Raw genomic sequence first — 25,476 nt, forward strand, 5'->3', positions numbered from 1 at the left:
TCCGCGCGGCAACGGCCTGCCGGCCCGCAGCCACCTCGACGCCGTACACACTGCGCGAACATCCCGCGGACTTCGCTCGAACTTCATGTCACTCACTCGACCTCCGCGCGGCCCCCGCTTCTGGTTTGGTCGCGCTTGCCGCATGCAGTCGCATGCTCGTGGGACAGGCTCTTTAGGTCGCGCTTGCCGCATGGAGGTCGCATGCTCGTCGGACAGGTCCGTAACTTGGCAGCATGATTACTTTGCATGGAAATTCTACACCCAATTTCTTTGCCTTTATTCGCATCAACATATTCTTTACTGTTTACTTCACATGCCCTATCCTTTGTTATTGTCACCAGGCGATAGACAAACATTTTATTTGGAGTTATTGAAGCATTTTGTAACCTAACCCATAGTTTGGTGTCGTGTTTATTGTGAAGTCCAGGCTCTTGGTTTAACTAGTGAATCAAAATGCAGGTTATTTCTTTGGTTGAATTAAAACATCTTAAATTGATGTTCACACTTGAAATATATTTCTTAAAAGTAGTAAGAAACAGATATTAAAAAATACTTGAAAGTGTAAACAAGTGCCCATCCTGGTTTTGCTTGTATTGCCCCCCCCCCCCCCCCTCCTCCATGCCCATCCCCCGTCCCCTTCCACTTATTCCTCTCTCTAGCTTCACAATTAGTACTGCTTCTATCTTATACTTTGTGTCTTCATCTCCAACCTTTGTCCAATTATCTACCTATTATAACTCCCTCGCACCTGTATCCACCTATCACTTGCCAGGCTTTGTCCTGCGCTACCCACCCCCCCCCCCCCCCACTTCAAATTTTCTCTTGCCTCATCACCTTCAGGGCTCTGACCTGAAACATCACCTACCCATGTTTTCCAGAGATGCTATCTGCCTGTTGAGTTACTCCAACACTTTCTTTTTTTTGTAAACCAGCATCTGCAGTTCACAAGTTGTAGGAGTATAATTAGGCCATTCGGCCCATCGAGTCTATGCCGCCATTCAATCATGGCTGATCTCTGCCTCCTAATTTTCCTGTCTTCTCCCCCTAACCCTTGACATCCGTTCTAATCAAGAATTTGTCTATCTCTGCCTTAAAAATATCCACTGTCTTGGCCTCCACAGCCCTCTGTGGCAATGAGCTCACAGGTTAACCACCCTCTGACTAAAGAAGTTCCTCCTCACCTCCTCTCTAAAACAGCGCTCTTTAATTATGAGGTTATGACCTCTGGTCTAGCTCTCGCACCAGTGGAAATATCCTTTCCACATCCACTCTATCTATGCCTTTCATTATTCTATAAGTTTCAATGAGGTCCACCTCATTCCTTATCTCCCAATTATAAATGCCTAGAAACATAATATTGTAAAAGTTCAGTGGGAAAATATGACAATTTGCTTTTTTAAATATAATCTTGGATTCAGAATTTAGATTAGCCATTGCATTTGGAAAATGACCTCTTGTAGAGTTTATGTCAAGGCAAGTTAAATAATCATATTTTGAATTCTCAACAGACTTGTACAAAGGAAGACTTTACTTCAGGTGATTTCTGTTACAGTGGTTCGCAAGCTGCAAAAAGTGCTGTAAGATATGATCTTTACCAAAATATTTTGTATTTATTAGATAATTTATTCTCTGGAGCGCAGAAGGTTAAGGGGAGACTTGATAGAGGTCTTTAAAATGATGAGAGGGATAGACAGAGTTGATGTGGACAAGCTTTTCCCTTTGAGAATAGGGAAGATTCAAACAAGAGGACATGACTTCAGAATTAAGGGACAGAAGTTTAGGGGTAACATGAGGGGGAACTTCTTTACTCAGAGAGTGGTAGCGGTGTGGAATGAGCTTCCAGTGGAAGTGGTGGCAGCAGGTTCGTTGGTTTAAAAAAAAAAAAAAATTGGATAGGCATATGGATGAGAAGGGAATGGAGGGTTATGGTATGAGTGCAGGCAGGTGGGACTAAGGGAAAAAAGTTGTTCGGCACGGACTTGTAGGGCCAAGATGGCCTGTTTCCGTGCTGTAATTGTTATATGGTTATAATTCAATGACCCATACAAATCTTGTAGGTTCTCATAGGTACAATAAGTAACAGGGATGTAAACAAAATTTCAATTCTATATTTACTACCAATCTAGAGATTCATTAAAGTTCAGCTAACACCGAATCATAAACCTTAAAGGATGCAGGAACGGGGCACCATTGTGCTAAAAGGGAGCATGGGGAGGAGGGCTCTGGTGTGTTGAAGGGAGTGAAGGAACGAGGGTCCTGGTGTGTTGAACATAGAAACATAGAAAAATAGGTGCAGGAGTAGGCCATTGAGCCAGCACTGCCATTCAATATGATCATGGCTGATCATCTAAAATCAGTACCCCGTTCCTGCCTTCTCCCCATATCCCTTGATTCCTTTAGCCCTTTAGGAGTGGAAGCCAAAGGCCAGATGTGTTTAGAATTTAGAGATGCAAGCATGGAAATAGGCCCTTCGGCCCACTGAATCCACACCGATCATTGATCACCCGCACACTAATGTTATGTTATCCCACTTTTACACCCTGCACATCGGGGGCAATTTCCAAATACCCACTAACCAACAAACCTGTACATTTTTGGAACGTGGGAGGAAGCCAGAGCACGTGGAGAAAATCCACTTGGTCAACTGGGAAAATGTACAAACTCCACACAGACAGCACCTGTAGTCAGAATCAAACCTTGTTCTCTGGCACTGCGAGGCAGCTGCCCTACTGTTGTTAAAGGCAGAGTGGGAACCAGAGCCCCATTGTGTTGAAGGATGTGCGGGAATCTGAGGGCCGGTGTATTGATGGGTGTTTGGGAATCAGGCCCTTGTGTGTTGAAAAGAGTGTGGGAACCAGGGGTAGTTGAGAGAGCAGGAACCAAGGCCTTGGTGTATTGATAGGTATATGGGAACCAGGCTCTTGTGTGTTCAAGGGAGAATGGGAACCAGCACTCAGCATCCATGATCTTGAACCACTGGAATATCTGAACAATAATTCAGCATGTTTTACTGTACTGTATTTGGTGAAGAACCCCATGCTTAACTGGCATCTGTGCTTTGTCATTTCTCAGTACCGCTTTGCAGGTGAACACCTAGACATCAAGGAGATTATGAACACTTGGACACTTCAGAAGGGAATACCAGTGATAATTGTTGAACATAATGGCACTTCAGTTAGATTACAGCAAGAGCGCTTTCTTAAGGGAATTCTCCCAGAGGACCCTTCATGGGCTTCGCTACAATCCGGGTACTTATTGCTTGTTTGTTAGTAGTTTTTCTTTGTAATATTTTGAAAATGTTATATAATGAAACACGAAAAGTTTGAAACATTTGGTCAAATGCTTGCAACATGTTAGGAATTTAAAAAAAATCATTATCTTTTGCAGCTACCTCTGGCATGTACCACTAACTTATATCACAAGCAATTCTAAAACAATTGGTAAACATCTTCTGAAAACTAAATCTGGTAAGAATGTTAAAACTTACTATGGAAGAAAAAACATTAACTCAATCATATTTAGTGTTTTAAATAATATATCCAAATATTTTATGCAATGCTTTTTGATATAAAACTAATGTTAATGTCGTCACTTTGGATACTATTTAACTTATCTTTGTAACAACTCAAATAGTTTTATAGTTATGATAGCATGTGACGAGGAGGATGATGACAGTAGGGCCATAGACATAGTTTAAATCAGTGGTTCCCAACCTTTTTTAGCTCATGGCCCCCTTGGGATCTTTTAATTTTTCTGTGCCCCCCCCCCCCCCTTGACATTATTAGTGGAAAAAAAGTACTTCAATATTATTATACCTTCCATGAAAATATCAGTATGTATTAATTGCACATATATTCTCTTTTATTCTATTCCACAAACATCAAAAATATTTAAACTACATAGATTTAAATTTATTAGAACTGAAATTTAGGAAGCAACAGGGTGGTAGTTCTGTGGCCCCCTAAATCCCAAAAAATTTCTGTGGCCCCCCCTGAAATTTGCCATGGCCCCAGATTGGGAATCACTGGTCTAAATCAACTTCAGTAAGGGCTTTGACGAGGCTGTAGATGAATGATTGATCAAATGAGTTTCTAGGAAAAGCTAGCTAACTGGATTGGCTTCATGGTAGGAAGCAGAGAGTGGTGGTGGAAAGTTGTTTTCCAGACTGGTGGCTTGTGACCAGTGGGGTCCATTGCTGTTTGTCATCTATATCAATGATTTGAGAGTAGAATGTACAAAGCATGATTGGTAAGTTTGCCGATGACCCTAAAATAGGTAGTATCGTGGACAGTGAAGTTGGTTGTCAAGAATTAGTGGGATCTTGGGACTGGTGACTATATCATAGGAAGTAATCGTGGAAGTAATTGAGGGAGCTACAATGACATGATTTCAAAAACATTTGGACAGGTAAATGGATAGGAGAGGTTTGAAGGGTTACAGGCCAAATATGGCTAAATGCGAATAGTTTGGATGGGGCATCTTGGTCAGCATGGTTTGAAGGGCATCTTTCTATGCTGTATGACTCTGACTCTATAGCACAGTCACAGTGTGAATGATTGTTCAGGAATTCATATGGTTCAGTATATGGCTCATTGTAAACTACTGAAAATATTGCTTACATTTGAAAACTAAGTGGAAACTGTTCCATTTAAATCACTATGTCGAGAAACTGATAATAAAGGTGCAGCTGACCATCAGTTTGAGCAAACAAGTTCATGAGTTCACCACAGTGATCCCAATTGCATGAAGCCCAAGACATTACATGTCCAGAAGTGGCGGCGCTGCCCTGGCAGCAGCGGCTCGCCTGCAGTCCGTTTGTTTTTACTTTTTTGTGTTGTTTTTTTTCGTTTTGTCTAGTTAAGTTTTTGGTTTTTAGGTTGTGTTTATGTGGGGTGGGGGGTTGAAACGGGGCTTGCTGTCTCTCCCTTCGGGGGAATGCAACTTTTTTGTCGTATCCCCCTTCTCTGCCTCCTTCTGCGCTGAGGCCTAATGGCGGAGCTGGCGACCTCGAGGCTCCGGAGGCAGAGCCAGTCAGGACTTGCCCTGGGTTCGCTCCCGTGAGGGCGGTCCGGCTCGGGGCTGGAACGGCGCTCCCGTGAGGGGCTGTGACGCTCCCGTGAGGGCGGCCTGGCGCGGGGCTGAGATTCTCCCGTGAGGGGCTGTGGCGCTCCCGTCGGGGCGGCCCAGCCCGAGGGAGGAACGGCGCTCCCATCGGAGCGGCCCAGCCCGAGGGTGGAATGGCGCTCCCGTCGGAGCGGCCCAGCTCGAGGGAGGAACGGCACTCACGTGAGGGCGATCCGGCTCGGGGCTGGAACGGTGCTCGGGTGGCTGGGACAGCGTTCTGGCGGCTATGACCTGAGTCCGGGGTTCAGCTGCGGGCCAGCGGCTGCGTCCGCTGGACTGGAGGGCGTCAGCTTCGACCACCCTGGGCCGCGGTGTTTGAGCCGGCCCGTTTGCGGGGTTCGGTGAGCCGCGGGACTGTTTGTACCATCGCCCGGTGGGGAATCGCTTCAGCGCAGAGGGAGAAGAGGAGGGAAGAGACTGCAGCCCTAAGGTTTTTGCCTCCACCACAGTGAGGAGGTGCTTGGAGGATACACTGTGGTGGATGTTAATTTGTGTTTATTGTTGTTTATTATTGTATGTATGACTGCAGGCACGAAATTTCGTTCAGACCGTAAGGTCTGAATGACAATAAAGGAAATTCTAATTCTAATTCTACAAAATACCGAACAAGCCATGTACTTATGAAGGCTTATGCAAAAGCAGGACTGAGTTTGACACAATACGACAGAGAAGCCAAAGGGACATGGTGTTGAACTCAGGAGTTCAGATCGAGCATTGGCTGGAAGGCATGAGGCAGAATTAGATTAGTGTTTCACTTAAACAAGACTTATGCCCCTGTCCCACTTAGGAAACCTGAACGGAAACCTCTGGAGACTTTGTGCCCCACACAAGGTTTCCATGCGGTTCCCGGAGGTTTTTGTCAGTCTCCCTACCTGCTTCCACTACCTGCAACCTCCGGCAACCACCTGCAACCTCTGGGAACCGCACGGAAACCTTGGGTGGGGCGCAAAGTCTCCAGAGGTTTCCATTCAGGTTTCCTAAGTGGGACAGGGGCATTTGTTGACTCTGTTCGTGTAGAAAGGAACTGTAGAGTTGGTTTAAACCGAAGATAGACATAAAAAGTTGGAGTAACTCAACGGGCCCAGGCAGCTTCTCGGGAGAGAAGGAATGGGTGACGTTTCGGGTCGAGACCCTTCTTCAGACTCCGTTACTTGGCTTAACACTAATTAGGCAGATGACCTTCAACTAACAGCAAAGCAATATAGCAAAAGCTTATAAGAAGATAATTTGAATTTTCTGAAGTCCCTCTGGCAATATTATTATTATTTTTTTTATTTCCAAGACTTGTGATGAGTAATTTGGTTGCTCTGTTCTCCTGACAATAACAATGACCATATTGCAAAACTATGAACACTGCAGCATGCCAACAGTGCCAACGGGCACCGTGCAAATGAAAGTGCACTTATTTATGATTTGGACTGTCAAGTATGAACAGGTTTTTGTAGATTATCTTCATTAAATCAATATCGTTTTAACCAGATCACATTGAACTAGATGGAGAAGCTCAATGGGTAAAATTTAATGTGGACATGAATGGCTATTACATTGTACATTACACGAGAGGTGGATGGGATGCCTTGATTAATCTGCTCGATCAGAACCACACACTTCTGAGCCAGAAGGACCGAGCAAATCTGATTCATAATGCTTTCCAACTTGTCAGGTAGGTACTGTTGATACTGTATCTATTATTGGTTGTATCATTTACATGTTGAGGTCACATTGTGTGGATTACAATGTATCATTGAAATTGTGCTGGATGTAGCGAGGTTTAGTCATGTAAATGGATTAGTAACAATAAAATATGTACTATTATGCAACTGTATCTTCCAAAATAGTGTGTATAATACGTATTTAAGAAGGAACTGCAGATGCTGGAAAATCGAAGGTACACAAAAAAGCTGGAGAAACTCAGCGGGTGCAGCAGCATCTATGGAGCGAAGGAAATAGGCAACGTTTCGGGCCGAAACATTTCTTCAGACTGATGGGGGGGGTGGGGGGGGGGGGGGGGCGGGGAGAAGAAAGGAAAAAGGAGGAGGAGCCCGAAGGCTGGGGGATGGGAGAAGACAACAGGAGGGCTGAGGAAGGGGAGGAGACAGCAAGGACTAACAGAATTGGGAGAATTCAATGTTCATGTATAATACGTAACTGCTTGTCATATTTAACTGTGTAGGAAAGAACTGCAGATGCTGGTTTAAACCGAAGATAGACTCAAAATGCTGGATTAACTCAGCGGGACAGGCAGCATCTCTTGAGAGAAGGAATGGGTGACTTTTCAGGTCGAAATCTTTCTTCGGACAGATCATTTTGAAGAAGGGTCTCGACCCGAAACATCACCCATTCCTTCTCTCCAGAGATGCTGCCTGTCCCGCTGAGTTACTCCAGCATTTTGTGTCTATTGTCATATTGAAGTCATTGCTACAGTTTAAAAGTCCTGTTTATAGAGTAGGAGTTTTGCAACTTTTAAGTAGTAATCTAATGAGATGTCAGACTGTGACTCCATTTTCTTGCTCTGACCCCTGAAAGACTTCCGAACCACCATGTGTACTAGCATCAGACCATTACCAGAGCCCTCTTATTCAGGCTCAATTTACAGCAAGGGTTCCCAACAAGGGGGACCCAGGAGCTAAATTTGTTGATTTTGGATTTGTACATATTTTTTCCTCATTGACTGACTGGTTCTGGTATACCGGTATCTGATCATCATTAGTCTATCTATACATAACTAAAACTCTGATCTTCTAAAATCAATATACAGAACAACAGGAAGTGGTCAAGATCAGACGTTTAGTAATATAGACATTGCTAAAAGCTTGTTTTTGTAGGTCTCACACTTGCTAATTAAACCTTGCGTCATATACCTCGGTTGCCGTCTGCTATGAATGCAGCCTTGTTTTTATCAATCCTTCTGCTCCTTTGTTATCCATCACACCCATTCCAAATCTGCTTAGCACCAGCAGTGAACCGAATGGGAATTTCTTGTCCTACCTATCAAGATCATGAGAGAGGGAAGAAAAAAGCCCTAGTGTTATTGGAAAATACGAATGAAATATCTTTCTTGCTGTGTTTAGTGCAGGAAAACTATCACTTGATCGTGCTCTTGACTTGACCCGCTACCTCCGACATGAGAATAAAAGCATCCCAGTATTACAGGGTCTGGGTTACCTGGAGGTATTTTACAGAATGGCTGTGAGGAGAAATATCACTGATGTTGCCACCAATCTAAAGGTAAGGTAATGTAGATCATATATTCTACTTGACTAATGCCTTTTCATTGAGATAAAGGTGGAGTTGCAAAACAATTGACAATTATCTAATATAAACGAGGACATCTAACATTAATGTCAACTTGTTATGTACATCTTGGTATACCAGCTTGCACATACTCCTTGAGTATATTAAATACATTAATGCCCCTGTCCCACTTAAGAAACCTGAACAGAAACCTCTGGAGACTTTGCGCCCCACCCAAGGTTTCCGTGCGGTTCCCGGAGGTTTTTGTCAGTCTCCCTACCTGCTTCCACTACCTGCAACCTCCAGCAACCTCCTGCAATCTCCGGGAACCGCACGTAAACCTTGGGTGGGGCGCAAAGTCTCCAGAGGTTTCTGTTCAGGTTTCCTAAGTGGGACAGGGGCACAAAGAACCACCAATTTTGTCATACTTTATCACAAAGATTGCAATCTCTTGCAATGGAAATGATCCGATGGCAGTGGCAATCTCTCAAATGACAAATCTTGTGTTTGAGAGGGTCAGAGTGAGGGATGAGGCCAGTTTTGGTTTAATTCGCCAACCAGCAGGGGCCACTGGAGAGTGCTTAGGAGAGGAAAACTTGTAGTGCTTCCTATTCCCAGGCATGGTTGCTGGGTTAATTGCATAATTGCAATAACAGCAAAGATTGTTGGAAACATTCTGTAGATTAGGCAGCAAATATGGAAAGTGAAAACCAGTTAATGTTTCAAGTCCAAGAAGGGTCTCTGACCTGAAATCCTAACTGTTTATCTTTACACAGATGCTTCATCTTTACACACCTTCATTGTTCCAGTATTTTCAGTTTTGATTTCAAATTTCCAACATTTCAAGACAGGTTATTGTCATATGCACAAGTACAATGAGGTATAGGTATGATGAAGATCTTGAGTGCAGCAGAAATTGATATTTAATTTAATTATGCAGTTTATATAATGTTAATTTAAGGTTACATTAATTGTAATGTATCTGCTGAGATCAGTTAGCTTATCCTATACCAGAGAGTAAACTGACATTTTTTTCTGGTTTGCATTCCTAGTTTTGTTTCAGATGTTTTGCTTACCTGTTGAATCCTAGGCAATTATTGCCCTATCCCATCCTAATGTAATTTGTGTTTTATTTATCTCTATAGTTGTGCATTATCCTTTTGAGATTTGCTGCTGGCAGTTTCTGGTGCTGCATAAGGATTTGAACGCATATTATTTATGTTTCAGAATTATATTCTGCAGTTTTTCAAGCATCTAATTGACAGACAGACATGGAGCGATGAAGGCACTTTGTCAGATCGGCTGCTACGGTCCAATCTCCTGGAACTTGTCTGCGACCTCGATTACCTTCCTTGTGTTCAGAAGGCATTGGCTTATTTTAATCAGTGGAGGATGTCCAATGGTACCCTGAAGTTAGTTATGAAGCAGCATAGCTTCTACTCTACCTTCTGATTGTTTGGAACAATAAAACAATGATAGCGCTTTATTGTAACTTTCAACAAATCTCTTGTAGTAAATTACTCCGAGTGGCACTGACATAATTGGTTAACAGTAGCAATGGAAGTTTGATTTTTGGTGGTTTTTTTCGAGAAAATTTCAATTTTTAGGATACAGCTTATTTTTAAAATAAAACCCAATGAAAACATTGGGCATTACTGGGAAGAAGGCAGTGAATAACATTTACATAGAAACATAGAAAATAGGCGCAGGAGGAGGCCATTCGGCCCTTCGAGCCAGCACCGCCATTCATTGTGATCATGGCTGATCATCCCCTATCAATAACCCATGCCTGCCTTCTCCCCATATCCCTTGACTCCACTAGCCCCTAGAACTCTATCTAACTCTCTCTTAAATCCATTCAGTGATTTGTCCTCCACTGCCCTCTGCGGCAGGGAATTCCATAAATTCACAACTCTCTGGGTGAAAAAAAAAAATTTCACCTCAGTCTTAAATGACCTCCCCTTTATTCTAAGACTGTGGCCCTGAAAATCTGAAAGACAGCTTGGGTATATTAAACTACATTAAGAAAGAGTGTCAAACATTTAAGATGGTGATTTCTCATGCAGTAGGAGTTCACAGTTCTGCTGAGTTGCATTCTTTGCTAAATAAAAAAAATATTTTCAGTTGTATTACGGGTAAATTAGACTGTTTTATAAATTATAGAGACTTGGGAATCATTCCAAAGCAGCGAATTGAGATTTCAAACTATAACAGCATAAAAGCTTCAATATTTATTAATGTTTTGTTTTAAGTGTAATTATCCTGATGCTTAAGAATCACCACCTGCATACCAAAAAATGTCTAAAATGTGGCAATGGACTACCTTTGTAAGCATGCATATAAACTATTTTCATATGTGTATTCTGCAGTGGAGTTTAATGAACAGAAGAAGTACTTTACTAAGCACGTTATTGTTGATATTGTAGTTTGCCAACAGATGTCCTGGAGATCGTATACTCTGTGGGTGCCCAGAGCAGTGATGGATGGGACTACCTTCTAACGAAGTACATGCAGTCGGTTTCGGGGGCTGAAAAGAATAAAATTGTGTCTGCTTTGGCAAGCACCAGAAATCCAGAAAAACTAGCACGGTATGGAATTTAGTTGTACGTCATCAGGTTTTTCCGTGGGATAATTTGTGGTGAGTCATGGTTAAAGAAGTCTAAAATGTCAAAGAGATTAAGATTATGCCTGCTTTCCAGAATGACTGAACTTGTTTATCAGATCTCCTGTGACACTATTCGCAGTAAGACATAAATCATGTGTCTGCAAAAGCACCTGCAAATGCTCATATTTTAGTGCAGCAAGTAAGGTTTGCATCTGTACAGTCAGTGGTTGGAATGAGTATTAATTGTGCTAGGATGTGCAGCAATTCACATTACATGTAAGTTTCACTGTAGAAGCAAACCATTTAACCCAAGTGATTTCAGATGCCATTAACAATCTTCTTTCCACCCTGCTTCATACAATACAATTTACAATACAATACAATTTATTTGTTGTCATTTAAACCCAGAGGTTCAAACGAATTTCGGTGTCTGCAGTCATACAAACAAGAAGAAGAACCAAGACACAACACAATTTACACGAACATCCATCACAGTGAATCTCCTCCTCACTGTGATGGAAGGCAAAGTCTTATCTCTCCCCTGCACTCCTCGTTCTCCTCCCGATGTCAGAGTCAAAGCCCCCGGCGGGCGATGGTAAATAAGTCCCGCGGCAATTATAAAGCCGCGCCGGGTGATGCAAGGCCGCGCTCCGGGTCTTGGTGTTGGAGCCCCCGGCGTGCGCTAACAAGTCCCGCGGCCATTTAAAGCCGCGCCGGGCGATCATCGGTCTCCATCGGTATTCTCCACCTTGCATGTTTGTCTAATTTCCTCTTAAATGAGTATCTCACAATGTCCTTCAATTTCCTTTTTGGTAATAGGTTCGACATTCTAATCACTCTTTGAGTAAAGAAGTTTAATTTGATTCTCTTATTGGACTATAAGGTGGCACAGTGGTGCAGGCGATAGAGCTGTTGCCTCATCCCCAGTGATCAGAGTTCAATTCTGATCTTGGGTGCTCTGTGTGGAAGTTGCATCTTCTCCCCGTGACCACAGTGGTTCCTCCAGTTGCTCTGGTTTCCTCCCTTATCATAACAACAGGGATTGGTAGATTAAATGGCCACGTTAAATTATTCCAATTGTGTGGACAGAAAGGTAGATAACATTAGTTAGCGTAGGATAACTGTAAAAATGGGAGCTTGATGTGTGGTCTGGATTTGGTGGGCCAGAGGATCTGTTTGTGTGCTGTATCTCTCTGTGTGACTCTGAGCAACTATTTTATATTTTAGCCCTTGAGAAGCAAAGATATCTTCCTCTATATATATCTAATCATACTCCTTCATAATCTTAAAGACCTGCAAGGATATTACTTGGTCTTCACTTTTTTAGAGTTGCTGTTCAGTCTTTTCTGGGAGATGTAACTTATCAGTTCTGGTATGCTTCTCATTCTGAACACAGCATTGTGCTGCAAGAGATGAGGCCTGTTCTGCCTGTTCTGTCTGTTCTCCTGAAATCTTGGATATGGGACATTTCTATATTAAAGCTGGACACCTCTGTCAGCAGCACATTGACCTGGTAGGATATTGGAGCATCATCTTCACATTTATTTGGGGAAACTGATCCAGGGACCCATCTGGCTGAAATTTGCAATTCCCTAGAAGGTTAACCTGACTGAGGCATCTTATATTGTACAATCTCCTTCTGAGCTGCTTCATTCTGTGATTTGGAAGCAGATATTTCTAAGATTGCCATTGAGTATCAGTCAGTGCTTTCAGGAAATACTGAATCTACTGTACAGATAACATGCGGATGTAAATCTAACAAATTCTCCTACTTCCAAACCTTGTTATCCCCCATTCTTACCACATTCTTCCTGGCATTCACTTCACATTGTAGCAGTTGTCCATGCAATAGTAGAACTGAACAAATCATTGGGTTTTCACATATTAGAAACATAGAAAATAGGTGCAGGAGTAGGCCATTCGGCCCTTCGAGCCTGCACCGCCATTCAATATGATCATCCAACTCGGTATCCTGTACCTGCCTTCTCTCCATACCCCCTGATCCCTTTAGCCACAAGGGCCACATCTAACTCCCTCTTAAATATAGCCAATGAACTGGCCTCAACTACATTCCGTGGCAGAGAATTCCAGAGATTTATCACTATCAGTGTAAAAAATGTTTTTCTCATCTCGGTCCTAAAAGATTTCCCCCTTATCCTTAAACTGTGACCCCTTGTTCTGGACTTCCCACACATTTTCTACCAACCAGCCATTCCCCACTCTTCTATCCCGATAGAACAATATTTCATCTTGCTGATGTTTTTTGATGAGTTGTTCACCAGTCCACATTAAAGAACTGAGCAAATCACAACGTGTTAGAGGAACTAGGTCAGGTAGCCAGGTGGAGGGAATGGACAGGTTACATTTGGGGTTACGACCTTTCTTCTGATTGAACGGACCCGACCCAAAATGGTGCTTGTCCATTTCCTCCATTGATACTGTCTGACCTCCTCCAGTATTTTGTATTTTGCTCAAGATTTTAGCATCAGCAGTTCCTTGTCTCAACATTGAATCATATCACTTATTGATAGTTTTTGCAGCAGGGAATATTTCAATATGAATATCCACAAAGGTAGACAAAAATGCTGGAGAAACTCAGTGGGTGCAGCAGCATCTATGGAGCGAAGGAAATAGGCAACGAGTCTGAAGAAGGGTTTCGGCCCAAAACATTGCCTATTTCCTTCGCTCCATAGATGCAGCTGCACCTGCTGAGTTTCTCCAGCATTTTGGTGTACCTTCGATTTTCCAGCATCTGCAGTTCCTTCTTAAACACTGAATATCCACAAACCTGTTCACTTGACCCACATTCCAATCCACAGTGACGCTCCAATCCAGTCCAATCCAAATCACCATTGTTCCTTCAGTTCAGAGGGAAAAATATATAATAATGAAAGGTAAATTTCAGAAGAGCATGTCCAACCTAATTTGAATTTTTTGAAATGGTAACAGATTAAACTATGACGATGCGGTAAATATAGTTTGTTTACATTTTATTAAAAAGTCTTTCAGCAGGATACCCGATAACAAACTAATGAGGGAGGTCCAATAATGCAGTCAGGATCAAGTAGCGGAAAGGGTTGATAACTGGTATGGTATGCGAATGGTATGTTAGCATTCATAGCAAAAGGATTTGAGTATAGGAGCAGGGAGGTTCTACTGCAGTTGTACAGGGTATTGGTGAGACCACACCTGGACTATTGCGTACAGTTTTAGTCTCCTAATCTGTGGAAATACATTCTTGCCATAGAGGGAGTACAGAGAAGGTTCACCAGACTGATTCCTGGGATGTCAGGACTTTCATATGAAGAAAGATTGGATAGACTCGGCTTGTAATCGCTAGAATTTAGAAGATTGAGGGGGGATCTTATAGAAACTTACAAAATTCTTAAGGGGTTGGACAGGCTAGATGCAGGAAGATTGTTCCCGATGTTGGGGAAGTCCAGAACAAGGGGTCACAGTTTAAGGATAAGGGGGAAATCTTTTAGGACTGAGAGGAGAAAAACATTTTTTACACAGAGAGTGGTGAATCTCTGGAATTCTCTGCCACAGAAGGTAGTTGAGGCCAGTTCATTGGCTATATTTAAGAGGGAGTTAGATGTGGCCCTTGTGGCTAAAGGTATCAGGGCATATGGAGAGAAGGCAGGTACAGGATACTGAGTTGGATGATCAGCCATGATCATATTGAATGGCGGTGCAGGCTCGAAGGGCCGAATGGCCTACTCCTGCACCTATTTTCTATGTTTCTATGTTTCTAACTGGTCTTCAAGTCTGAAGACAGAGTTGGAATTAAAGGAAGTATTTATAGTGGACGAAGGTGGGCAGAGGTGTTCCACACGGTTTAGTGCTGGGACCACTGCTGTTCACAATGTATACGATTTACAGTATTATCACTTCTGCAGACTACAAGGAGCTGTATTGCAAAATCAGTCACCCAAAATGGGTTTGGCTTCCCCAGTGAAGAGGAAACCACATTGTGAGCAGACGTTCATTGTACAAAAACGGAAGTAAAACAAGAAAAATGCTGTTTAGTTCAGTTTATTATTGTCATGTGTAGCGAGATGCCGTTAAAAGCTTGTTCTGCATACTATCCAGTCAAATCATATAACACATAAGTACAATAGATCCCCTTTTGCAACAGCACTCAGGGAGTTGCCACATTCTGGTGCCATCTTGCAACTTCCAAGTCTCTGAAAAGTTTGATCTTGGCCCAGGGGGTAAATGCAATGTTTTACTGCTTCACAAGAAATTAATGTTTGGGGTTACTAGGAGGAGGGAGGAAATTGGAACATCCGCTCATTACATTGTCCCTGCCTGTCATCCAGGAACAAAAACACTCTTTCCAGGTGAAGCAGCAAGTTACTTGTAGCTTCAACCATTCTGCGTACTGCATTTATAATTGCAACTTGGTACAGTGCAGCCTTTGGGAGTCAACACTGAATTCAAAGATTTCTAACAACCAATCCAACACTGATTTTTGTTTTCCTTCCTCATTTCCACCTCTTCCATCACTGTCCCATTACTACCTCTTTCAGACAGCAGCATCACCAAAACGTGTCACTCAATCATTTCTGACCTCCACGCTATAATAGATTTTCCTTTTTATTCACTCTACCCCTTCCACTCCCCCCCCCATTTTAAGGGTTTTTTTTTTCTAAAAATGTTCTTATTTTATTACATATCTCAAGCATTTGCATTTTTTTTTTGTGGTGGGTATTTGGAACGAGCTGCCAAAGGAGATAGTTGAGACAGGTACTATAATAACATTTAAAGCACACTTGGACAGGTACATGGATAGGAAAAGTTTAGAGGGAATGGGCCAAAAGCAGGCAAATGGGACTAGCTCAGATGGGGCATGTTGGTCAACATGGGTGAATTGGGCCAACAGGCCTGTTTCTGTGTTGTGTGATTCTACATATGAACATTCATACAATTAGTTTCTGGAGAAGGCCATTCTACTCCTTGAACCTATAATAATAATAATAATAATAATAATAAGATCATGATTTATCTGCTTGTAACAGTGACTCTGTGCTCTTGTCTGTCTGTCTGTGATAACCTTTCATAAGGTAATAAATGATAGGAGCAGAATTAGGCCATTTGGCCCATCAGGTCTACTCCGCCATTCACCTATGGCTTATCTATCTCTTCCTCCTAACCCCTTCTCCTGCCTTCTCCCCATTACCCTTGACACCTGTACTAATCAAGAATCTATCTCTGCATTACAAATATCCATTGACTTGGCCCCCACAGCCTTCTGTGGCAATGAATTCCACAGATTCACCACCCTCTCACTAAAGACATACCTCCTCATCTCCTTCCTAAAGTAACGTCCTTTAATTCTGAGGCAATGACCTCTGATCCTAGACTCTTCCACTTGTGGAAACCTCCTCACCACATCCACTCTATCCACTTATCCCTTTATCAAGAATTTATTTTGCTAATCTTGTTAAATCTGTTTAGAAAAAAATCAGGTAAAGTCACATATAGACTACTTCGTAAAGTTTTGATTATCATGTAATCGATCAGAAGCATCGGAGAGGAAGCAGAAAAGATTTACGAGGGTACCAAAAATACAAAGGTATACATATCAAGAATGGATGAACACACTGTGTATCGCCCGAGAAATGAAAGTTGAGGAGTGACCCGATAGAGGTCTTTAAAATTTAGGAAAAGCTTTGATACAACTGATACAATTAAAACGTTTCCCTTTTGTGCGGACAACTGTAACTAGAGGCCAACATGGCAAAGAGTCATTGAGAAATCCAATGGGCACAGAGAAGATCATTCTTTATTCTGAGTGGTAATAATGTGGAAGTGCTCGATAAGTGTGTTCATGGGGATGCTGGACAAGTGTATGAGAGGCAAGGAAACAAAGGGTCACACTGTTGTAAATAAGCCAAATGGCAGGAAGGTGTCACAGTGCTGTGGCCTCATACCTCCAACAACTTAGGTTCAATCTTGACCTCCAGGGATGTTTGTATGGAGTTTGCAGATTCTCCCCGTGATCCTCTGGGCTTTCTCCAGGTTCACTGGTCTCCTTCAACATCCCCAAAGTCATTCTGGCAGGTTAAATGGCCATGGTTAATTGCCCTAATTGTCTAGGAAAGAAATTGTCTGAAGAAGGGTCTCGATCCGAAACGTCACCCATTCCTTCTCTCCAGAGATGCTGCCTGTCCCGTTGAGTTACTCCAGCATTTTGTGTCTATCTTTGCCCTAATTGTCTGTTGTGAATAAGAATGTGATGGAAGTGAGTGGAGAATAGGTTACAGGGAAAATTTGTGTGATGGATAGGATTGCTCTGTGAGCCAGCACAGACTCAATGCCACATATTTCTCCTTCCCATATCAAAAGGAAATGTGTATGAATAACTCTCATGATACATTTTAAAATCTCCCCATATCACATTTTCTCCCTGTATCACAGTTTCTAGTCATAACTACTTACGAGTTACTTTGTCTGAAAACATGAAATTGAACAAGCATGTGGAAGGGGCAACAGCCAAAGCCAGCAGTGTCATCAGCTTTCTACATCGCAACCTGCAAAATGCACCCAAAGAAGTTAAGATCCAAGCATATAAAAGCCTTGTATGTCCACTTGTTGAATAAAGCTGCTCCGTGTGAGATCCTTTCACTCAAGGGAACATCAATAAGATCCAGGCAGTGCAAAACAGAGCAGCAAGGTTGATATCTAATAACTACAAGTGGCAGAGCTCAGTCTCCAGCATGATAAAGGACCTTAAACATCATCCACCTACTACTGGTCGCATGTTCATCAGACTGACAACATTCCACAAGATCACGAATACCACTATTGATTTAAAGATGGAGGGCCACATCCAGTTAATCCAAGCACCCATAGGCATGTCAACCAGAAGCTACCAACCTGGAAATTATTTTATTCCACACGGCACTGCTTTAGCACTTTGTTAACTCATTTTTCTTCAAGACATCAAGGGATTGGAATACCCTACCAGCCAGCATCAGAGATCTCCAATACACCAACACATTCAAAGACGTACTCTAAAAGCACCTCCACCTCGTCTAGCACGTCCACCTCCATCATAGTGCTGAGTGATGCTCTACTTTGAGTTTTTCAGCGTACTACATCCAGATCCAGACATGTACACTTTTTGTTTCACTGTAATCCCAATGCTCCAAGGACTTTATATACCACCCAACTGCAGCAGTCTGTTAATGCCAGGCAAATTACTTCATTAAAAATAAATTATTCTCTACATTCACACTAATTCATATACCTGCAAAATCAATGTACTTCTTCCCATCTCCACAATTAGGAGACTAGTCAAAGTAAGCATGCAGGTACAGCAGGCAGTGAAGAAAGCGAATGGCATGTTGGCCTTTAAAACAAGAGGAATCGAATATAGGAGCAAAGGGGTCCTTCTGCAGTTGTACAGAGCCATAGTGAGACCACACCTGGAGTATTGTGTGCAGTTTTGGTCCCCTAATTTGAGGAAGGACATTCTTGCTATTGAGGGAGTGCAGCGTAGGTTTACAAGGTTAATTCCCGGGATGGGCGGGACTATCATATGCTGAGAGAATGGAGCAGCTGGGCTTGTACACTCTGCAGTTTAGAAGGATGAGAGGGCATCTCATTGAAACATTTAAGATTGTTAAGGGCTTGGACAGTTTGAGAATAAGGAGTACGCCATTTAGAACGGAGACGAGGAAACACTTTTTTTCACAGAGAGTGGTGAGTCTGTGGAATTCGCTGCCTCAGAGGGCGGTGGAGGCAGGTTTTCTGGATGCTTTCAAGAGAGAGCTAGATAGGGCTATTAAAGATAGCGGAGTCGGGATATGGGGAGAAGGCAGGAACGGGGTACTGATTGGGGATGATCAGCCATGATCACATTGAATGGCGGTGCTGGCTCGAAGGGCCGAATGGCCTACTCCTGCACCTATTATCTATTGTAATAGTGGCCACTTCAATACAAATAGAGTGAAAGTTTGGCAATGTAATGTTTTCATAATATAAATCCAGAATACATTTGGAAGTGCAATGCCTGCTGAACAGTCATATTTGTAACACAGAAGTGAGTAAATGGAATTATTTACATAAATAACATCAGAGAAAAAAGTTACTTTCCAGAGAAAAAAACAGAGCGATTATTGAAATAAATCCATTTATTTCCATCGTCTTAGGCTGATGGAACTCAGTTTGCAAGGGGATATCATCAAGTTACAGAATCTAGCCCACGTTGTTGTGGCAGTGAGCAGGAACCCATATGGACATCTCCTTGCCTGGAACTTTGTGAAAAAAAATTGGAGCACATTGATGGAGAAGTTAGTATCTTTCAAAATTACTTTTTTTTAAAATTTCTTGTCTTCTCCTTTATCTTGCCCTGTGCTTTTCATTGCTCTGAATACCACATTCTTATACAAACTTTGTTTTGAACTTGTTCTGCCTTTTTATTAACTTAAGAAATTTTTAAAAATGCATTTGTGCTTGAAAACCAGATCATTTGAAAAGTGTTGAAGAAGGGAAAACAATTAAAAAACTACAAATAATGCAAATCCCCCAAAAATCAGAAGATACGAAAAATTCTCAGCAAATCAGGCAGCGTCTGTGGAGAGAAAAACTGATTTAACATTTCATGATCCTTCATCAGAACAGAAATACCATCAAAATAAAATGTTAACCCTGTTTCTCTCTCCGCAACTTGACCTGTTGACTATTTCCCATTTTTAAGCTAAATATAGAATATTTAACAATTCGAGTAATTTTTTACTGAGACATCGTCAGTTCTATGTGATTTGTCCCAGCAAAATTGAATTATTATCTAAGTAGTCGAACAACTATAATCATACTCTTTTAAAGAAAAAAGGTGCACATTGCCAAGCTTCTTAAAAGTGTGTATTTACAGATTTCAGCTTGGTTCAACCACTATTCGATGGCTGATAATTGGAACATCATCTCAGTTTTCATCAAAGGAAGAATTGGAAGAGGTCAGTAAAATTCAATACTACACATCTATTATTATATAAAACTCTGTGGCTGCCGCCTGCCGTCCGGCTGCCTTTCTGCCTTTCGATTTGTTCCATCGTGTGATGTCACAATGCCCAATACTCGCAGATGTCCAATCGGAATGGCCGATGCTTGTAGATGTCCAATCGGAATGGATCTATTTACATGTACGGCTGCCGGCTGCATTTCTTCCTTTGATTCCTTGCCACGCCGAATCCAGACGCACAATCGCCGAGATCTTTTCCATTTCGGTAGAGATTTCACTTTTCTTTCTAAGTATCCGCTCCTCATTACATTTCGTCGTGTTTAAGTACACCTTTTTAATCAAATCCTTCTCCCCCACCCCCCAATATTTCAAAAATAAACTGGCTTCTCACCCATAGAAGCAGCCATTTCGGTAGACATTTCACTTTTCATTCCAACTATCCACTCATTAGATTTTGTTATGTTTATGTCCACATTTTTCATTAAATCCTTCTCCCCCCCCCCCCCCCCCCCCCTCACTCATTTTGTCGCCTCCTGCTGGCCAGCGACCATAACGGCTGCTGGCGCCCGCATCTCGCCTCAAAGACGCCATTTAAAACCAGCCGCACTGCTCATTCCTGAGCCGCTTGAGTTGAAGGACCACGTCTCCCGTGGGGGCTACGGGTAGGGAACGGCTGCGTTGAGGGAGCAGACCCAACGGGTCTGCCCTTGGTCTAGTATTTTATAAAATGAAAAGGAATTGGGAGGCTTATAATTTGCAACTCCCTTTCTCTGTCTTGAGCATTTCATACCAACCTCCGAAGAAAACCACTTGGCAATTGTTTGATGTTACCATTGACCAAACTGCACCCACGTCCTCAAGTTAATTAAGACATTCTTTATTTCTTCTTTAACTGGGGATCATGTGACTGACATTGATAGAATTTTGGGGGGAGAAGTTACTTTGGGGGAGAGGGGGGGGGAGGGGAGAAAGAGACGCATGGCAGATGCTTGGAATAGAAGTGTAATTCTGATGTGAAATAAATGATAGACTGGGTTGAATAGCCCACTATAATGTCTATACTATTATCTCTTTTTTTTGAGGAGGTTATTGCAATGGCGTTGCCCTTCTGCCAGGAGTCAATCACTGGAAGTAAGAGAGTAACTAATGGACACCACCCCACATGGATAATGATTTCTTTATTCAGGAACCAAATTGGGGCATAACCGGTGGCATTGCGACTTCCTCCCCTCCTCCCCACAATGGACAGAGTAAAATCCCATCTCTATCAATAAAAATACCAATGATTCAGAAACAATACACTTTGTCTTCCCTCATGGGTTCAGGCCATGAACGACCTGATGAAAATACATGTGATCTCCCAGTAACTTGTTGTGACACCACAATTGACCTAGATAATTGGTATGAGGACAGCCATAAACCCCCTCAACTTGCCTATTTACGTTGTAACATTGAGTCTGCAATATGCCGTGCCATCTTCCCAATCTACAATGGCTATGATGTAATTATGTATTTTTTCTATTTGAAAATGATTACATCTAAAAATAGAACAATAACTGAAAGTAAATGTTACTTAACCTGATGGGCAATTCTTGCCGTCTCCATTTTTATTCATTTTATTCATATAATTTGATTCCATTATATTTTCTGTTCAATAGTTTTTTCCTGAGTAGGCCCAGGTAATATATCCAAGTATTGCAGCAATAAAACATAATACAGTATTATGACTCAATAGCAGTAGAGTGTGTAGACTTTAGAGATACAACATGGAAATGGCCCTTCGGTCAATGACTGACCACTGCCGACCAGCAATCACCCATACACTAGCACTAACCTACATACCAGGGACAATTTTCAATTTTTACAAGTCAATTGACCTACAAACCTGTACGTCTTTGGAGTGTTGGAGGAAACCGGAGCACCCGGAAGAAAACCCATGTTGTCACAGGAAAAACTCCAATCACCGTACAGACAGCATCCAGAGAGAGGATTAAACCGAGGTCTCTGGCGCTGTAAGGCAGCAATTCCAGGGTTGCCAGATCGGATTTTTTAGCGCCAAATTCCAGAAATATGTCTTCTTAATTTGGATGGCGTCAGAAAATTCATTTGGCTTTTGGGCCTTTTCCTGTTTTTTTCAATTTGATTGGCGTCAGAAAATGCATTTGGCTTTTGGTCTTTTTCCTGCCTTTTTTACATAGAATATAGGTGCAGGAGTAGGCCATTCGGCCCTTCGAGCCTGCACCGCCATTCAATATGATCATGGCTGATCATCCAACTCAGTATCCAGTATCCAGTACTACAAGGGCCACATCTAACTCCCTCTTAAATATAGCCAATGAACTGGCCTCAACTACCTTCTGTGGCAGAGAATTCCACAGATTCACCATTCTCTGTGTAAAAAAAATGATTTTCTCATCTCGGTCCTAAAAGACTTCCCTCTTATCCTTAAACTGTGACCCCTAGTTCTGGACTTCCCCAACATCGGGAATAATCTTCCTGCATCTAGCCTGTCCAACCCCTTAAGAATTTTGTAAGTTTCTATAAGATCACCCCTCAATCTTCTAAATTCTAGCGAGTACAAGCCGAGTTTATCCAGTTTTTCTTCATATGAAAGTCCTGCCATCCCAGGAATCAGTCTGGTGAACCTTCTCTGTACTCCCTCTATGGCAAGATTGTCTTTCCTCAGATTAGGAGACCAAAACTGTACATACTAAAATTATCTGCACGAAACTACATACCATCCTTTTTCTAAAACATCTTCCTTTAAGAGAAATGTTTTATGGCCAGTCACTTTTGGCAATATATCTGCTGCCAATTAGGAGGATGGGAGCACTAGGACCCACCCAGCAGAGTCAGGCCACGTGCTGTACACTGTGCATTTAATATGCAACATCCAAGCTATCATTAAATATTGGATTTTTACTGTCAGAAATACCCAATTGGTTTTGCCGTAATGAATTAAGACGAGATGCATACAAAGAATTGTTTAGAGTGATGAACTCAGCTACACAATTTGAACCAACCCGAATTGCCACACTCCCCTTTGAAAAACCTTAATTTACGTGGTGGCTGGTGCGTGGAAAGATTATGTTTAATATTTTGATAAACTGGAAAGATCTAAAGGCTTATTTCACTTCTGCTGAACTAGCCCAATCAAAGTTGGACACAAAATTCAAAGCACATCTCCTAAAGGAAATGTTGTCACACTACAAAAACTACTTGTTCTTTGAGTTTGCAATACCTGTTGTGCAGGAATTTGAGACAGAACAGGCTTTTTCAGCAGACCAAATTATCCTCATGAAAACAACTATTCTTACACCAGAAGAGTCTTCAGAACAGACTGTATGTTGTCAAAGGACAGAAAAAAATACTCATCAAGTTGATTTTGGTATCAAATTGTTAACAACATGTAATAAGTTCCTACAGCAGAACAACAGTGCTGACGCTCATCTGGAAATTAAAAAATGTCAAAGAAAGATGTATGTTTATGCTCGAAGAAGCTCTCTGTCAAGTTACATAAGTTTCCGTCAGCAAGAGACACATTTTTGAAATAACAGAAGCCTGCTCTGAGCTATCAATATTTCAAAGACTATGGCCTGATAATGACAAAAAACATACTCAAATTTTGGAAAAATGCATTGACCCCAACGCTTAAAATGTGGATCACAAGCATGTCTGAGATGCTACATCTTGAAGACATGAGACTCGTCTTAGCAGGAAAATCAGAACAATTTTTAAAGACATGGTCTCCTTTTATTGATTTATTACAAGTATAGCATGGTGCAACACAACTCTGGAAATAAAGTGATTCAGGAACTGGGTGATGGGTGTGGTGAGAAATGAAGCCGGTATATCCCTACACAAGGGCCCCTTTTTTTCCCCTCTTGTTTTCTTATTCTCTTCTCTTTTTTTTTCTTTCTTTTAAAAAAATAATTTTATGGGTTTTTGTCTCTATTTTTCTACAGGCTATCACTTGTTCACCCCTGGACTGCCCATCGGGTACTCTAGGGGGTTTACACATCACTACTTCCTTCACTCTTCACTCTTTCATTTTCTCACTCTCTCTCTCTTGCTCTACCTTTTTCTGGTTAAATTTAAAAGAGAAGTTGTACACGAAATGTATTTTGTCATATGCTGCGGTTTATACTACCGTACATTGCTTCTAATAAAAATACAAAAAAAAAAAAATATATATATATTTTGATAAAGTGGAAAGACCTAAAGGCTTATTTCACTTCTGCTGAACTAGCCCAATCAAAGTTAGATACAAAATTCAAAGCACATCTCCTAAGTGAAATGTTGTCACACTACAAAAACTACTTGTTCTTTGAGTTTGCAATACCTGATGTGCAGGAATTTGAGACAGAACAGGCTTTTTCAGCAGACCAAAGCTGATTCTCATGAATTGTACCAACAACTATTCTTACACCAGAAGAGTCTTCAGAACAGACTGTGTGTTGTCAAAGGACAGAAAAAAAAATACTCATCAAGTTGATTTTGGTATCAAGCAGATCAACAGTGCTGAAGCTCATCTGGAAATTAAAAAACGTTAAAGAAAGATGTATGTTTATGCTCGAAGAAGCTCTCTGTCAAGTTACACATAAACTTCCGTCAGCAAGAGACAATCATGAATCAAATTTCGAGACCTAGGTTTTGCGAGTTACCCTTTATACACCATGCAGGAAACACAATTGAAGAACAATACAGACAAATGCCTTTTGTTGATTGGAAAGAAGAAGCTCCATTTAAGAAAGATGGACTCCCTATAGACACTGAACAGCTTTGGATTGGTGTACTTCAACATCAGCCATTTAATAGCTCGCCACCTTTGCCCTTACTTGCCTAATAACCCCTGTCAGCAATACTGTAGTTGAGAGATATTTTCTCTTGTATCCTCCGTTAAAACGAAGGCAAGAACCAGAATGCAGCTGAATCTTCTTGATGCTATTGTGAGAATCAGGGCAGAATTCTTGCTTTCAAACAAATGTTGCAAAGACCACTGCATCTCCAGAAATGCTGAAAAACATCACATCGGACAAGATTTATGCCATATGTTCCACTCATTCCAGGGGGGAGGGTAGTTGACCTGGATCTAGAGCTTTTCATGTGATGTACGTATGAAAAATATCAAAGATTGTTTAGCTTTTTTGCTGGGGTTTTCTAGTGATTGGGTTTTTTATGGCTTTTTCCTAGTGTCAATAGGTGCAGGAGTAGGCCATTCGGCCCTTCAAGCCAGCACCGCCATTCAATGTGATCATGGCTGATCATCCCCAATCAGTACCCCGTTCCTGCCTTCACCCCATATCCCCTGACTCCGCTATCTTTAAGAGCCCTATCTAGCTCTCTCTTGAAAGCATCCAGAGAACCTGCCTCCACCGCCCCCTGAGGCAGAGAATTCCACAGACTAACCACTCTCTGTGAGAAAAAGTGTTTCTTCGTCTCTGTTCTAAATGGCAGGGGATATTCTTAATCTGTGGCCCCTGGTTCTGGTCTCCCCCAACATCGGGAACATGTTTCCTGCCTCTAGCGTGTCCAAGCCCTTAAC

The 25,476-nt window shown here is 41.9% G+C and overlaps 1 protein-coding gene across 2 annotated transcripts in view; it reads left to right on the forward strand.

Moving 5' to 3' along the window:
* Window positions 1-25,476, forward strand: part of LOC116970805 (endoplasmic reticulum aminopeptidase 2-like) — a 55,000-nt gene that overhangs the window by 26,591 nt on the left and 2,933 nt on the right. For both annotated transcript variants that reach the window (XM_033017348.1, XM_033017347.1), the window contains exons 10-18: window positions 1,509-1,577; window positions 3,073-3,248; window positions 3,388-3,467; window positions 6,604-6,787; window positions 8,196-8,352; window positions 9,586-9,770; window positions 10,785-10,946; window positions 19,123-19,263; window positions 19,845-19,926. In XM_033017348.1, the coding sequence (XP_032873239.1) occupies window positions 1,509-1,577; window positions 3,073-3,248; window positions 3,388-3,467; window positions 6,604-6,787; window positions 8,196-8,352; window positions 9,586-9,770; window positions 10,785-10,946; window positions 19,123-19,263; window positions 19,845-19,926 (1,236 nt within the window). The remainder of the gene's footprint in view (window positions 1-1,508; window positions 1,578-3,072; window positions 3,249-3,387; window positions 3,468-6,603; window positions 6,788-8,195; window positions 8,353-9,585; window positions 9,771-10,784; window positions 10,947-19,122; window positions 19,264-19,844; window positions 19,927-25,476) is intronic.

This window comes from Amblyraja radiata, chromosome 3 (assembly GCF_010909765.2).
Source record: "Amblyraja radiata isolate CabotCenter1 chromosome 3, sAmbRad1.1.pri, whole genome shotgun sequence".
In the NCBI taxonomy this organism is placed as follows: Eukaryota; Metazoa; Chordata; class Chondrichthyes; order Rajiformes; family Rajidae; genus Amblyraja; species Amblyraja radiata.